The sequence below is a fragment of the Macrosteles quadrilineatus genome, unplaced genomic scaffold, assembly GCF_028750875.1.
Source record: "Macrosteles quadrilineatus isolate MER2022 unplaced genomic scaffold, UCM_ALF_1.0 Scaffold_5__1_contigs__length_97177068, whole genome shotgun sequence".
Classification (NCBI taxonomy): Eukaryota; Metazoa; Arthropoda; class Insecta; order Hemiptera; family Cicadellidae; genus Macrosteles; species Macrosteles quadrilineatus.
This window is the reverse complement of record NW_026542598.1, coordinates 88,406,021-88,421,626: the sequence shown is the minus strand read 5'-3', so window position 1 is coordinate 88,421,626 and position 15,606 is coordinate 88,406,021. Positions and strand designations below refer to the sequence as shown.

The following is a 15,606-nucleotide window of genomic DNA, read 5'->3' as shown; positions in this document are numbered from 1 at the left end:
TTTAAAGTCAACTATATTGCTTAGGGGTCGTCCACACATTTTGTAACGCACTTTTCTTCATTTTTATCCCCTCCCTCTCCACTGTGATGCTTCATAATGCATGCACTTATCTGTCAAGATAAAAAATGGGGAAGATCCGACCTAGGAATTAGTAAGACCATAAACTAACCAACAAAAGTATGCTTTATCTATGGTAAAACGTTTAGTAACTAGATAATCAGTTCCAGACCAAAAATAAACAATGACAATTTAAACATATGGTGTTAAATATATTTTACTAAAAATACTGTTTCTCAATTAATTGTATCCCTTTGGTACTTATCAAAATATATTTCTTAGTGCATTACCGTAACGATCTTCAAACCTCTACCCCCTCCACGTTACGCTAAGCCGAACCCCTCCCTCTCCTTGAGCGTACCGTAATATCATTGCCTATTAGCATAGGCAAAAGGAATGTCTATGCTATTAGATACTGAAGTTGTATTAATAGTCAAAGTTAATATGTAGACGGCCCCGGGCCCCTTATTTTTTTCTGTATCAAAGAGCGAAGCAGACTAAACAAAATATTATGTAACTTATTTATGTAACTGGTGGTAAAAAAATATACATATCATATTTATTAACTTTTTATAGTTAACTGTTTGGCAACTAACTGTGATTGCTTGAACCAAAGATTATGCTACGCAAAACTGATTATTTGAAACTTTGCTTGAACTGATTATTGATTTATTGTCTGGAAATCCTATGAATACAATATCATTCACGCAGTATGCCAAGTCATTATTTGAGTTATTTTTAAAGTTATTATTATAATTTGACGAAATATATAGTAAGTTAACACGTGTTATTTTATGATTACCGGTAATAATGATTTTATTTGACTTTATTAAGCCACTCATTTGTGATGCAATGGAATTTTTAAAATGACAAAGGTGAGTCAAATATTCTTCCAAGGATATTGTTTTGAAACACACATTGGTATTGGTAGATGTTTGGAACCTTGGGGTTTACACTGTGAGCAACAGTTTTTAAAACAAGTATATGATAAGTTGGGAGTATGTTTTATCTATGGTTATACTTCGCAGTTGCATGGCCACTAAAGTCGGCCACTGAAAAAACGAAGAAAAAATTCCTTTCTGTCCGATTCCTTCTGCTGTTTCTTTTGTCTTCTTGTTCCTTTGCTGATGTTTTGCTTTGGCAGCTATTATTTATTTTAATTTAGGCCTATTGCATATTTGTGTGCGTACTGCGTAATTGGTAATTTCATTTTAATTTTTTGACTAAGTTAAACCATATTTCTACATTTTACCATCAATGGCAATGCAACAGCGCAATAATTGAAGGTTTTAGTTGAACTTGTAAGTTGCTCATTTTATTACACAGTAAAATTTGTTCTTATAATTAGCTAAACTCATATTGTTTTGTTTTTGAACGAATTTCTGAATTCGGATCTAGGTCAGCAACCATTCCTTTTACAAGGTTTGAAGGTTATGATCAGGCCTAATTTAAAATAAGTGACATGACAATCTTTTAACTGTTCAGTCTGAAGACAAGTTTTAAAAGTAACATATTTTAGTCAAAATGTAGGTAGATTGCATTTACTGATTTTAAGTAGGCTAATAGCCTAGGCCAAGTTGTAAGATTTACATCTTTTGCATCTTAGACCTATTTAGGGCCATCCATTGGCTTTACTCAATTGTATATGCCTAAACAAAGTTGTAGATGTAACTCAAGAATTGTCATGCACTTTCGCTACCGATCGCCACATATTTTCCCCAATGTATACATTAGACCGGGTGTCACTTGGTTAACAGTACACACAGACCACGGGCCAGTGATGCAGCAAAGTAAAAAAAGGTATTGCCAATTAGGTAATACGATGTCAATAGTCATCATATCCACAGACCAAGTGACGCACATATGCGACAGACATCCCTGGAGACTACTGCAGTGAATTCAGGGCCTTCAAATAGTCTGTTACTAAGATATAAATAAGCGTTTTAATAAAAATTGGGACACCGACGCAAATATGCTATGTCAGTCTATTTTAATGTAACCAGCCGTCGCATAACTTGGAAACATGCAACGGCAGTCTATGGGTATAAACCAGCCGACACATAAGATAGGCCTATGTGCGTCCCTGGTCCATATGAGTGATAAATGTAGTAGGCCTACTAGGCAAAGGAAGTGGTAGCGATCATGTTAAGTAACTTAACTTATTAATAACTTATCTCTGCCAAACAATGTAGGATATTTATTACTATTATGACCATTGCCTAAGTTATATAGATTTAAAATGCATAGCTTAGGCTATCTTATAAAAACTTAAAACATATTAGGTCCAGTCTATTTTTGTGAAATTAAGATTGTTTCAAAAGATTGTATTTCAATTTGCCATTCAGTACAAAAAATACAATAGGTAGAGTCTGCTTTGTCACATATGTTCATAACTTAATTACGGTACTTAATAAGTTGAATAAAATAAATACATCAATTCATTTCAAACAATTGTTGAATAACAACCATGCAAATGACATGGTTGCATGGGATATATATATTTTTTTTTAATACACAGGCTGGCAGCACTTACATTGATTGAATGTAGGGGAAACAGGCTGAGTCGGCATTTGCACGGCCAGAACGTTTTTGTGTTTTTTGAAAATAAGTTAAACTTACTCATCTTTGTTGCTTTCACCGTTGTTCAGTGGAGCTAACTTATTCTAATAAACTAACTTAGGCCTAATGGAGCTAAGTTTACTTAAAATAATTACTTAAATAAAAAGGCCTTGAATAAAAAAATTCAAAAATCGTGTGCATGGGTAGGCCTACCGGTAACTTATGCATAGCTAACTTTACCATTAGCCTACTTTCATAATTTGAACAATAATCAATAACTTATTGGGGAGCTAAGAGAGAGGAAAAAATAAGGACTTGGAAAAGAGATTTTTGAATTTAAAAGCACTTCCTACTGCACTATAATAGGCTAATAGTTAGGCCTAGTTTGAATTAAGTTATAATCTACACGTTTAACAAATTTGCAGTAGAATATAGGCCTATATATATTTTTTATAACAGAGCTAAGTAGTTTTAATTTGCTTTTTGGAATATTTTCAGACACCAAAGAATGGATAAAGCCCAATTGCTGAAGGAGTTTGATGAGCTGAATCGTAAGTATAGTATTCACCTATTTTGTTGAAACATTTTTTTTTTATTTTTAGATTGCGGTAGGCTACTCTACTAACTTAACTTACTTACACTTGTATGTTTTTCATTGGTCTATTCATGAAAATAATTTCTGTAGGCCTAGTTTAGCCTATATCTTATGTAATGAGGTATTTTGTTTTTTAGGCTACCTAGTCTACAATAGTGAAATATCCTAAAAAACTAATTTGCATAGGCTGAACTTACCATATACACCCTCAAACTTTGTAAAAAGATATCTTTTAAAGATTTTTTTCTTAAACTACCTATTCTATTTACTGTAGCCTATCTTACGTAATAGTACGGTACTAATTCTGCAACTAAATTAAATTTACTGTAGGTAAGATTTTCAGATAGACTCATATCTTCAACATTCTTTTATGTTATTTAAGAGATAACTTAATCCTATTGCAGATTTTTCAGACGATTAGTAAAAAAGTTTTTAACATGATGTTTGAAGATCTGGAATTTGGGGCCCCTATTTAATTCTGATGTACCCTAGGCTACAAAAATGTAAATTGCATTTCAATGGCTATTAATATTAGAAAGCTGGCTATAGATTAACATTTTACTTGGCTATAGGAGCCTCTTTGGGTAAAAAAGCGGCAATTTGGTAGGTAAGTTGGCCTCAAATAACTTGATAATATTGTAGATACAATTTATAACACAAGTTTCTTTTTTTGTGTTACAGGACTTTTAAGTGATCACGAAAGTAAACAACACGTAATTCCAAACTGTACAAAACGTATGCCTGATGAAAGAAAGCCGGTTGTCTCTGAAGAAATTGTAAGCAAGCCTTCTATTTTTATCAATCTGAAAAAATTAAATTCAGTTAAACCAGTAAGCAGAACTGTTAAAAATTCTGAAAATTCATTTAGTGACAGATCAAAAATGCCTGCTAAGGTTTTCATCAATCCAAATTTTAGAAAACAAGATGTATCATCAACTCAAGTATTGTCAAAATTGAATGAGTCTAAAGAAACGAAAGATAAAAGTCAACTTCTCAGTAAAACCAGTTATACCCGGTTATCCCAACAAACAAATAGGCAACATTTAGTCAAAATCCATCAATTGCCAACACAAAAACTGTTGAACTATAACCATCCAACATTGAAGTTGAAAGTAGTTGAGCACAACCAACCTAGTTCAAACAAACATAAAATATTCTTCAATCCAGAATTTTCATCTTCTTCCAAACTTAGTGCTTGCCCGCCCAAGCCTTCTTCAAATATTATTGTCAAGAAAACCGAGAGGTGTGATCTCACCAGTAACAGTCAAAAGGGAAATAAGATCGTTGAACCTAAGTTGGCTATGAATTTGAATCGTAAAAGAAAGGTCGTTTTGGGTCAAAGTAAACCAATAGAATCATCTGTTGTTGATCCGAAAAGAAAAAAGGAGGCAAACAATACAAGTGGTAGTGTGCCAAAGATATTTGTCAACCCCAATTTTGAGAGGAAAGAGAATGTTATGAAGAACCACAAAATATCAAGTAGCGAGAGCAAATCTTCAAACACAGCAATTATTAACAAGTCAACTCGTTTAAGCAGTGTTCAAACTTCGGTCCCCTCTTCCTCAAATAGTTTTTCTCAAATTCCAGTTCTAATTGGAGGTAAAGAAGTTACAAATAAGTTAATACCAGAAACCTTCCCTCTGTGCACTGTGATAGGACTGAATCGAGCAAAACAGGAAGTAAAGAAACCAACTCGACAAAGAATCAGAACCTTAAGCTCCAGCCTTGTTTTAATTGGTAGAACAAAATTAGTTAGAAAGAATAAATCAAAACATAAAACAGTTGAAATAAGTGGCAAACCTCTTTCTCAGCCTTTATTTTTGTCAAAAACTAAACTTGTACGAAATGTTGCCAAGTTAGTAGCTAACAACAACTGTTTGACCAAGAATGAGCCCAAAAAATCCAATAAAATAATCCAGGCACAGCTTCTATCCCTTCGAGGACGGCTTAAAATAAGGAGAAGAAACTCATCAAATCTGTCCAATTTAATTCCTGTCGTACAAAAACCTGAATCCGTTACAAAAATAAGGTCCAAGAACGGAAAGTCTCTCAAGTTGATTCGCAAAAGCGCCGAATCTACGTCATCTGCTACTATACTAGATAAGGAGAAAAGAGAAATGATTGTGAAATCAAGGAAAATGGAACTCAGACAACAAGCAAGGATTTTCAGGAGTTCATTTCAAAATAGGTTGAAAAATAATCAATTTTCAAAAATTAATGTTCCTTTGACGAATCCACAATCGACAAGTTGTTACAATAACGTTTACAAGAAAAATTACGTGTCTCGAAAGCCTCTTACAAAAGCTGCTCTGGTTGGAAAGAAAGAGGCGATAAACCGAATGAATTCTCAAGCTAGGAACACACCTTTGGACTTGACAAAGTATGTCAGATCAAAATATCGCTTGATAAGAAAACACTCTTCAAATTCAATGAGCAGATACAAGCCCAATGGAAAAACTGCAAGTAAAAATCTGTCTCGTTATAAAATGGTTCAGCGCAAGAAACTGAGATGGAAGAGAAAAAGTGATATCTCTGCGAGAAGACTTACAAGGTAGGTTTAAACAATTGTAATATATTAGTAGGCTACTAATGATAATTTAATATACAGTATATTTACAGTAGAAAATCTCATATCCGACCCGATTCCTCGGGATATACGATCTACAATGAGTAGTCATTTATTTAATCAGTCTTTAAACAATACAGTATTGTAATTGACATCGTCATCATTATTGTAAAAAGATATAAGCTGCAATACTTATATATCCTTACTAAAATCAGACATGAAAAAATAATCGAATGATTAGAGGCTGCTATCAATTCAACATCAAACAGGGTTACAACAATAGGCAAACAAACTTAAACTATGAATGACAGATCTTACTTACAAATTTGGGTGCCCAAACTACAAAAAAAAGCCACAGGTGGAGAAAATTTGGGATTATGCGTGAATTTGTTGTATTGAGGGGAAAAGGGGAATTATGCAGGAATTTTTCAATTTCACTGGGAAAACCTGACTTTGGTTATGGTAAAATCATGAACATCTTTCGCGGTTACAACAAATTCTTGGCTGTCTTCCCGCAGTCACTGAAACATAGAGAAAATCTTACACTGTCACAGGTATATCAGCGAACAAGTTTTTTTGCTCTGTTTTTAATCATACATCTCCGCAAATACTTTCCTTATTTGGGAAAATATGCGTTCAGTTTGACTCTATCCGAGCTTAAATGTACCTATTGTTTTTTTGTAAAATAAATAACTATTATTATTTCTAAAGAAATTTTTGCTCCTCGCGATATTTGACGTTTTGACTGTTCCGACCATAGTAGGTTCCTTCATAGTCTTATTGTCTATTGGAGAGTTTCTATTCTATTGTACTTTTTACAAAGCGCATGATGCTAAAGGAATTTTGATCACTATGTAAATTGATGTTGGAATCGGCAAAGGCCTATTTACCAGTACATGAGTACTGTGTAAAAAGTCTTCTCCATACAATCTTAAAGGTTACAAATTAAAATCATATAAGTTTATACAATGTGTAAACTTCTTTGCAAATTATACTTTTCAAAATTTATAATATTCTAGTTTTAGATGTATTTCTACAGTCTTATATTAAGATCCAAATAAATCCATTGATTTATTAGAGAGAAAAATTAACATATAAAATTGTTGCTTTAATTTTGATAAATAACCGGTACCTATTTTTTACATTTTTGAATAATTATTAACAGGAATATATACATTTTTAGTCGGTAGAATTTGTTCAACATAGGCCCACAACACAAAATTCACTGTATGTATACTGTATTAAATATAAACAAAAATGATATTTTACAGAAAGGACCTAAGCATCAAGAAAATTGGTGGAGTATTTTATAAGTACTCTCGAACCACGCTGACTAAGAACAACCCATCTAAAACTGGTAAGTTTTCTCCTTTGAATTAAATTAACAAGTTAATTTTTAGATGTTAGTAGTAAAAACCCCTGTGTAACAGGCTATTGATGTTTTTGAGTTCCAGATTTAAGATGTTTTACTGTTTTAGTTTCACAGCCTCGGAAAAGGATTCACCAAGCTTTAGGAGTAAGAAGATACAGCCGAAGCAGATACTGCATCAACAAACTACAAACCAGAAAACAAGCAAGGGCCAATAAAGTACAGTTTGTTGCTCCGCCTGCAGGAATGTCATGGAAACGGACGGATTACGACTCCCCTAGATCCATACTTACGTAAGAATATCTATTTCAACTATCTCTTCTACTGGGTTTGTAGAAATATTTAAGTCTATGGCTTTATTATCACTTATTTTTAATTTAGTTTTATAGGAAAGGCTTTAGGCCAGGATTTTGAATTGTAGAATAAGGAGGATAGCAGCTAGCTTACCTTGAAGAAGGCCATAGAACGTACAGAAGAGACACTGAATAGACCTACACGTTACTTCGTCCTCTGGGGGACTTTGTCAAACGTAGAGAAAGTGGTAAAGATTTTACAAAATCTAGGCTATTTTCTCTACATTTGATAAAGTCCCCCAGAGGACGAAATATTGTGTGTTCAATGTCTTTTCTGTATGTTCTTTGGCCTACCAACAATTCTTTAACGTAAGCTTGCTGCTATCCTCCTTATTTTAAATTTAGTCAACTGAAATTTTTATGTACAAACTTGTCTCTGATATTAGTAATTTTAGGTCTGCTTATTATTATGCTAAGATGTTTTATTTTTTGTTTCCTTACATTTACATCATTGTATATAACTTGCGTTTTGACAAATAATGAAAAAAAGTCTAAATAAAACAGTGAAACATCTATGAATTGTCACCTGTGGAACAGAGACTCACTGATTGCATAAATAACAGCCTAGACCTGCCAGTAAATTACATAGAGTATATTTTTATATAAATATTATATTTTTGGTTATCGTTATTTTATTTTAATACATGATAAATCATATTATGTAAATTAGGCCTATTTTATGCGGCACGTGCAGCAGGACAAGGTCCGTCCCCACAAAATCAATCAATCAAGGTCTATTTAAAAACCAAGCACAAAAACCTTAAGTAAAAGTAAAGAGATTAGCATTTTTTAGGTGACACGTAACCAAGATTGACGGTTAATTGAGGTTTCACCGTAAAATCAAAACTTAGCTGCATTTTAAACAGTTATAAACTTGAAACTTGCATTGTGAACTATTTTATACTAAACCATAATCATAAAACTAATAATATTCGGTTTGGAGTGTATTGGGATTCTATCTTGTTAATTTTCTATTTTCTATTGAATGTGTAAAAATATTAGAATACGCTATATGGCATTCAAACTTTTGATAATATTTTTCAAACTTCTCATTTCTCGATTTTCTGAAACATTTGTTGATGCACTGGATATTATGAATCTTATGATTTCAGAATTTGTAGCATTTTAGAATTTCATTGGAATGGTGTGCTAAGAAGAGTACTTGCCCTCCTTCGCTTAACAAGATATCAGCGTCAAGTTGTCACTTAACTTCTAAACATCTTAGAAGTGAAATATTGTAGACAACTCAAATATTTTATAGAGTTGATTGAAGTGAGATAATATTTTATTATAAATATTACAAATGTTTACAAATTACACCGTTGGTTTGTAAAATACAAATATTATTCAATTTGCTGGAGTCACGCAATAACATTGTTTTAGGATACATAAGTTGTTGTATTTAGATAACACCATAGCTCTAGCGGGTGATCAATGAGCTTAGGCCTACTCATTCATTATGCATATAGTCAATGCGATTATATTCCACGCCATAAATCTTTTGTTATATATGATGTAAATAGATTCCTATCCAATGCTCGAAAAAAAAGAACAATAGTCAGAAATTTACTTGCATAGGTACTTACAGGTTTTTGAAGTGTGTTGCCTCAAAGTTAAATAATAGGTCAATTAATATATTATCTCTACATAACATTCAACAACTGAATAGCCTTCAACTTGTTTTAATTCCTCTGTAGGCAAGCCAACAAGAAGAGTGTGTATTTGTTGTCGAAGAAGTTGAAGAAGAACAATGAGCCGTGCCTGTTTTTCCATCGCCACGGCCGATGTGCCGGCCTACAACGAGGGACGTGTGTTCGGCTGCATGACAAGAAATATGTGGCAGTTTGTAAAAAGTAAAGTTGCATGTTATGAAACATACTAGGACCCTGTTAAACAAACCCATCTGGATGTAATGCACTGTTTTCATTTTAGAAGTCGAGTTTGGATTTTTTTTTTTTTTAAGTGCATTAACTAAATAATTGATTTCAACCAGATTTTGCTCGGTTATCACAGAATTTATTTGTCGTATATTGTACATGATTGATTAACTGATAGTATTTCACACTACACACCAAATTTTATAAACAAGTTAGTAAAAATTGAATTACAGTAGGGCCTAGGTATTTTCCAAAAAAAGTGAACCAGTACAAAATTCAAGTGTAAGAGTGAAGTGTGAAAGTCAAGGAGTAAAGATTATCATTTTGCTTGTAATCTCAACTTTAAGGATTTTACTAACTTTTTCCTCTATGTTGACCCTTATTCTGTCAACTTTGTTCAATTCTTTTGTCAAACAGTTTTACTATTTATTTTACCACCAGAAGTGGACATAGAATAGGCTTTTTTGACCCTGGCTAAAGAAACAGATGGTCTCAGTAGTAAACGTTGTATAAGGAATCTCAACCATCCTTCACCTCATGGTGTTACAGTTATAGAAAAGTCACTGATGTAATTATGTGCTTTCATTGACAATAAGAAAGTTGTGTAATTTACATAAATAATATACTTAGTCAACACGAAAAGATATTGTACCTTGCATGTAGACACAATCGTAATTTACTTAGTGATAAATACAAGGCTTCTGAAATTAAGTAATTTAAATTATAAATTATTCACATTTCAGATAAATCTTCATGGTTAAAGGTCACTGGATATCACAAATGTTTTAATGGAACTGGTTGACACCCTTACTTGCGTTCCTATTTAATTATTTATGTAGTAATTTATCCTCCCCTCCAATTGTTTGACTAAGTACTCAACCATTCAAATTTAGATACTGGAGTAGACATCCCATCTATATGGGCCAACTGTAGCTTCTTTTACAAATTAACATGTTTGAACCTGTCACTCACAGAGTGTCTAAAAACTTGCGGCAACTTGAACATAAGAGATTCGTCTAGTGGACTCAACCTATATTATTGTGTAGGTTCTTGCAAGGATCGTGTACAGATGATCAGTGCACGCTGAGTCATGCACCAACCTGTCACAACATGCCCACCTGTCATCACTTCCTGGCTGGCCAGTGTGGTAGGGACAACTGCGCGTATCCTCACATCAAGGTCAGCGACTCGGCTCCTGTTTGTTTGGACTTCCTTAAGGGATACTGCGTGCTTGGGGATAAGGTGAGGACCCTTGTAAATCATCAATCTACTCAACATATTGCAGGAGATGTATTTTTAAATAAAAAACTTTTTCAAACAAAACGTTTTTAAACGCACTAAACAGTAGAAAATAATTTATAAATACAGTAGACTCCCTCTTGTCCGGACACCTTTTAACCGGACCACGCTCGGTAGAAGTGACATCTCTTTATCCGGATAATTTTTATCAGCACATCGGTTTAACCGGACTAGATCGCCAGGAAGTGGGTGGTACTGAAACGACTGTTCTCAAGGGAAAGATTTGAGACCAGTGATTACATGTCTAAATACAATAATGCTCTCCTAGTTTTAAGTCAAATACTGTATAGAGTATGCATTTAAACGGTCCTTTTTAATGAGATTTTGGGGACGTCGGTTTAACCGGAAAAACCGTTATCCGGGCTGGCCTCGGTCCCGAGGAGTCCGGATAAGAGGGAGTCTACTGTATGTGGAGAGTGAAATATGAAAATTAAATGATATAATATTGCATTGTCATCCATTTGTGAGCTATGTTTCAAGTCTCTAGCTCATCGGGAAGTATCAAAATTTGCAAGAAAGCAAGTTAATAAAAACAAGCCCATGGGGCATAGCCCAAGGGAAATATGAAAATTAAATTATAGAATATTGTACATTGTCATCCATTTGTGAGCTATGTTTCAAGTTTCAAGTCTCTAGCTCATCGGAAACTTAGACTTACGCTGGTTACACACTTGGCGGTTTTTGCCGCGGTGGCGAAACTGCCGTCGCCGCCTCGAAAAAAAAGTCGAGCTTACACATTCAGCGGCAAAAATACCGCCAAACATCGAGCGGCAAAATTACCACCACGTATGATCGGTAGCCAAAACAATTCTTGTAGTTCTTCATCGCTTAATGTGTTGTGACTTCTCTGTTTTATGAGTGTTCAGAAAATTGTATTTTGCACATTTTTTCTAATTTCCCCTAATCTCCATACACACTTCCTTCCACGCATTCCTTGTTGCATCTCGATCCTTAAATATGTTGAGGGTTTTGTCCCACAAAACTGGCCTCTGTTCTACAAATGATATTAACAACTCATTGTCTATAAACTTAATTATTTTCTCACACTCGTCAACCGCAAACACTTAAAACAATAAATACATGTTATAAACAACTCACAAACTTAACAACAAGACACAAATTAAAAGGCAGATTTTCAAAGACCTCTGACTTGGAGCAACTGGGAAAGACGACCGATCAGCGGCGACGGTAGACAACCGCCAAATGTGTAAACTCCCATTTGGTCACGTACGCCACTGCGTAGACAAGAGCGGCAAAAACACCGCCAGCCGCAGTGGCAGTGGACGGCTGCACAGCTGCCGCTAACGGCAATATTGCCGCGCGGCGTTTCTGCCGCCCAGTGTGTAAGCTTCCATTTAAGTCTATAGACTACTGCTCGAACGGCGGCGACGGCGAAATTACCACCGCGGCAGAAACCGCCCAATGTGTAACCAGCGTTAGTATAAAATTGATTGCAAAATTTGTACCGGACAAGAAAGCGAGCTAATAAAAACGTTTTAAAAAAGCAGGTTAAAAAGGCAGCATGTGATTCAGTTCTCATGTAAAAAATGCATAAAACATAACAAGATTAGTACATAAACAATTTATGAAAAAAATGTATACAGCTATTAGCTACTTAAATGGAATACAAGCTTAACCTACATTCTATTTTCTCTTTTCAGTGTTCCAAAAGACATTTTGAAATCTGTCCATCTTTTGAGAAAGGGACCTGTGCCAGAGGTAAGTATTGTCCCTACCCTCACCCCAAGAACAAAAGCGAAAATCTTAAAGGAAAGTTCAAACGCATCAAGAGGAAACCAGACCCACCGAGGAACACGGAGACGGTAAGTAAACCTAGTTTAAGATATTTTGAAGATGTCGGTCTTAAAAAGGAAAACGAGATTTGTCTGAAGGAAGAACAGGAAGAAAACAAAGACGACTATGAAGAAACTGAAGAAGTCACTCGACCAAATAAACGTCCTCAACTAGGAGAGCTTCCGTCTTTCATTCCTTTGAGTTGTAGTTTTCAAGAAGACTCTTGACGTAATAAAATGGAAGAAACTTCTCAATAGTGTATTCGATACATGTGATTGTGTTTTTCTGTGATAAAAGGTCAATTGTTTCGAGCCTTTTGATTTTCAAACTGAAACATTTTAGTCGCTTTTCTGTTGGTCAGGTTTTTGGTTATCAAAATCAAAAGTTGTGATATGTTTACATTAAATTCATTTGTTTGTGAAATAGTATTTTGGAATTTAAAGTATCTATAAAAGATGTAGAATATTGGGTTCTTGTGGTAAAATAATAGTTTTTAAAAACTAGAAAAACCTTTGAAACATACATTAAATAAGTAAATAATCAACAACAATAATTATTAAAAAGAAAGCCAATCAGCTGATTAAGATTGTTTGAAAAGGGAATCCAGAGCTTGCCTGAGAAACTTAAGTTTTTTTCAAACTACACTCTGATGAATTTCTGTCTTTAAAATGAAATTTCAGTGTACATTTAGTTACTCCTATCCTCTATTAAAAAAAATATTGTGAAAAGTAATCTTGGTTGAAGTATAATGGAGGAGTGGGTGAAAATGAACCTGCCGATAAAAATATCCTCCGGGAGTTTTAGCTTGTTTTGATAATATCTAATCAAACGATGAACGAGATTGCATCGTATATTACTTTTACTCATATGAAAATAAATATTTTCTTTTGTCTAAATAGGTAAATCTACTCTTTAAGTGGGTTTAATATAATAGATTAAAAGATGGGTACAACTTCAATCGTGTGTTCCAACACTTTATCGCTGGGTCAATCCAGACTGTATATAGTAAACATTTTGTTATTATAGTGTTCTCTTGTAACTGAAACCAGGAATGTTAAAAAGTCTCGTATTAAGGAGATAAGATTAATGTTTTGATTTTGAGATTTAAAATTACATGTTTCCAGTTTCCACCATTTCTGCTGGAGAGTTTAATTGATATTTATTAGTATATATGCAACATTTTAAAGTGTAATTCATACAACTAATTTAAAGCAATCCGTTTGGAAAAATACGCTTCCAGCAGGTTCATATTCATTCAAATCTGCATTTTTCTTATTACTCTGGATACTAATAGGAGTTAAGTACACTATACACATTCTACAGTTGGTTTTAACAATATATCGTTGATATTAAAAGTGTTTGATTGACAACACAAGCCAATTGTATGATGGTTAGTTATTAATATGAATGTTTCCAACTATTTTAATGTGTTTATAATTGTTGTTTAGGTTTACAAAATTACTACGATTTACATTTAACTTAATTTGTGAATTCCACTCACACAAATTAAAAGTAAAATAACTAAGAAATGTATCATAAACTAAAATAATGTGTATAGCTCTATCATATACACGTTATATAACTTTACAATATAATTTTGATGTCATAAAAATGTATATAAATGTTTTAAAATGTGTTTTATTGTATTGTAAAATAAATATTGCTTCCATCCAGCCAATCAATATATATTGATCTCAAACATATATTTTCTATAAGCTAGAATGTAAAAGTAAATGCTAGACATTTGATGTACAGTGCATTTTTATGTCGTTTATAGTACAAATAAAATATACACAAATATGAATATATTTTTTCAGTCTTTCAATGTACAGTGTACTAAATGAGTCCGGTTATTAATTTATTTAACTTATTATTATGTTTTTGTTCTCTGGTTGGTAAATATTTTAAATGTGGCCATTATTATAATTCTCTATGAGAAAAACTTGATAAACAAAGTGTTTTTAATTGTTTTGTACTGTGAGTACTAAAACAAGTTTTAGCTATCTATATGAGCGTTTTGAGAGCACTTCTATTACTAGTATTTCTTATCAAAGAGTAAGGATGGAAGTTTTATTAACCATCCAGAGTACTTCATGCAATATTTCTTACTCTTTGCTAAGAAACACTGGCATTGTAAAGTTAGTGGAAGATTCGATACTAATTTTAACTTGTTACACGTGTTAGCTGTAACAGAAGTGACTGATATCATAGACAAATAGAATCAATAAATATAGACCGTCAGCAGTGCTGCGGTTAGCATATGTTCCAGCGCCTACCGCTAGGAGTGCTGTGTAGTTACGGCGCACACCTCTGCAGGCGTGGAACGCAGGAGCCGTATGCTACCAGCAGATGCTGCAGCGTTGTGTGCCTTAACTACACACACTCCTAGCGGTGGGCGACGGAACCTTCCTTTGACAGTCTATATCTATTTTATTTGTCTATGCAGTTATCTCCTTCCAGTAAACCTGGTTAAAATAGTTCAGTGTAAAAGAAATTTGAATTGTATTTCAGCAGAATAAATCTACTTATATGTCAGTGATTAGCAGGTTGTTATGTAAAGATTTATTTTATTACTAATTTTATTGTCGAATTATTGTCTGATATTTTTAAATAAAGCATGAAACCCATCTCTTTGTGTTTTATTAAAAATTCCACAGAGTGCTTTTCTTAAAAACATATCCATAAAATCACTTCATCAATGTTTAATTGTGTAGTACTATTCATTTTAAATACTTCTCTCAGTAAATTATATTCTTAAACTGCCTGTTTTTAGTAATAAATTATCTTTTAGTGGAAATAGCAGTTTGTGTAAAAACATTAAGGATTAAGAAACTAACACACAAAACAAACCTAAAACTTAATAGCACACAAAAAAGTTCAAAGTATCGAACAAATTGTGTATTTCGTACAAAAGACTTTGGTATTTCGCCTCTCCAAGCGAAAGAAGATTCTGCTACTTAATCGCTGTGGGAAAAGCGAAATGTATGGTGTTCAAAGAATCGCCTATAACTCTTTTCATACACACATTAGTTATACATTATACATACTAGTTAGTTATACATACTGTTGGAGATTAGCAAGCTATGTATACGAGAGACACCGTGTGGTCGGCATCACTTGAAGCTGGAAGCACGCAC

General features: G+C 33.6%; 1 protein-coding gene across 2 annotated transcripts; it reads left to right on the top strand.

The window, feature by feature from the left end:
- The first annotated feature begins 1,199 nt into the window (after positions 1-1,199).
- LOC128994574 (uncharacterized) lies at positions 1,200-15,089 on the top strand. 2 transcript variants are annotated; one of them, XM_054419221.1, is made up of 8 exons: positions 1,200-1,257; positions 3,115-3,167; positions 3,893-5,762; positions 7,049-7,134; positions 7,256-7,439; positions 9,197-9,352; positions 10,423-10,618; positions 12,337-15,089. In XM_054419221.1, exons 2-8 carry the CDS (start codon positions 3,125-3,127, stop codon positions 12,694-12,696), a joined length of 2,895 nt encoding a protein of 964 aa, XP_054275196.1. In that variant the 5' UTR covers positions 1,200-1,257; positions 3,115-3,124; the 3' UTR covers positions 12,697-15,089. The 2 variants fall into 2 exon arrangements, with proteins under 2 accessions (XP_054275196.1, XP_054275195.1); XM_054419220.1 differs by having other exon boundaries at positions 1,247-1,358.
- The last annotated feature ends 517 nt before the right edge of the window (positions 15,090-15,606 follow it).

Bases quoted from the DNA above. Each gene is read 5' to 3' on its own strand.
- LOC128994574 (XM_054419221.1), top strand. From the start codon at position 3,125: ATGGATAAAGCCCAATTGCTGAAGGAGTTTGATGAGCTGAATC. The intron at 7,440-9,196 runs GTAAGAATATCT...ATTCCTCTGTAG, and splicing joins TCCCCTAGATCCATACTTAC to GCAAGCCAACAAGAAGAGTG. The intron at 10,619-12,336 runs GTGAGGACCCTT...TTCTCTTTTCAG, and splicing joins ACTGCGTGCTTGGGGATAAG to TGTTCCAAAAGACATTTTGA.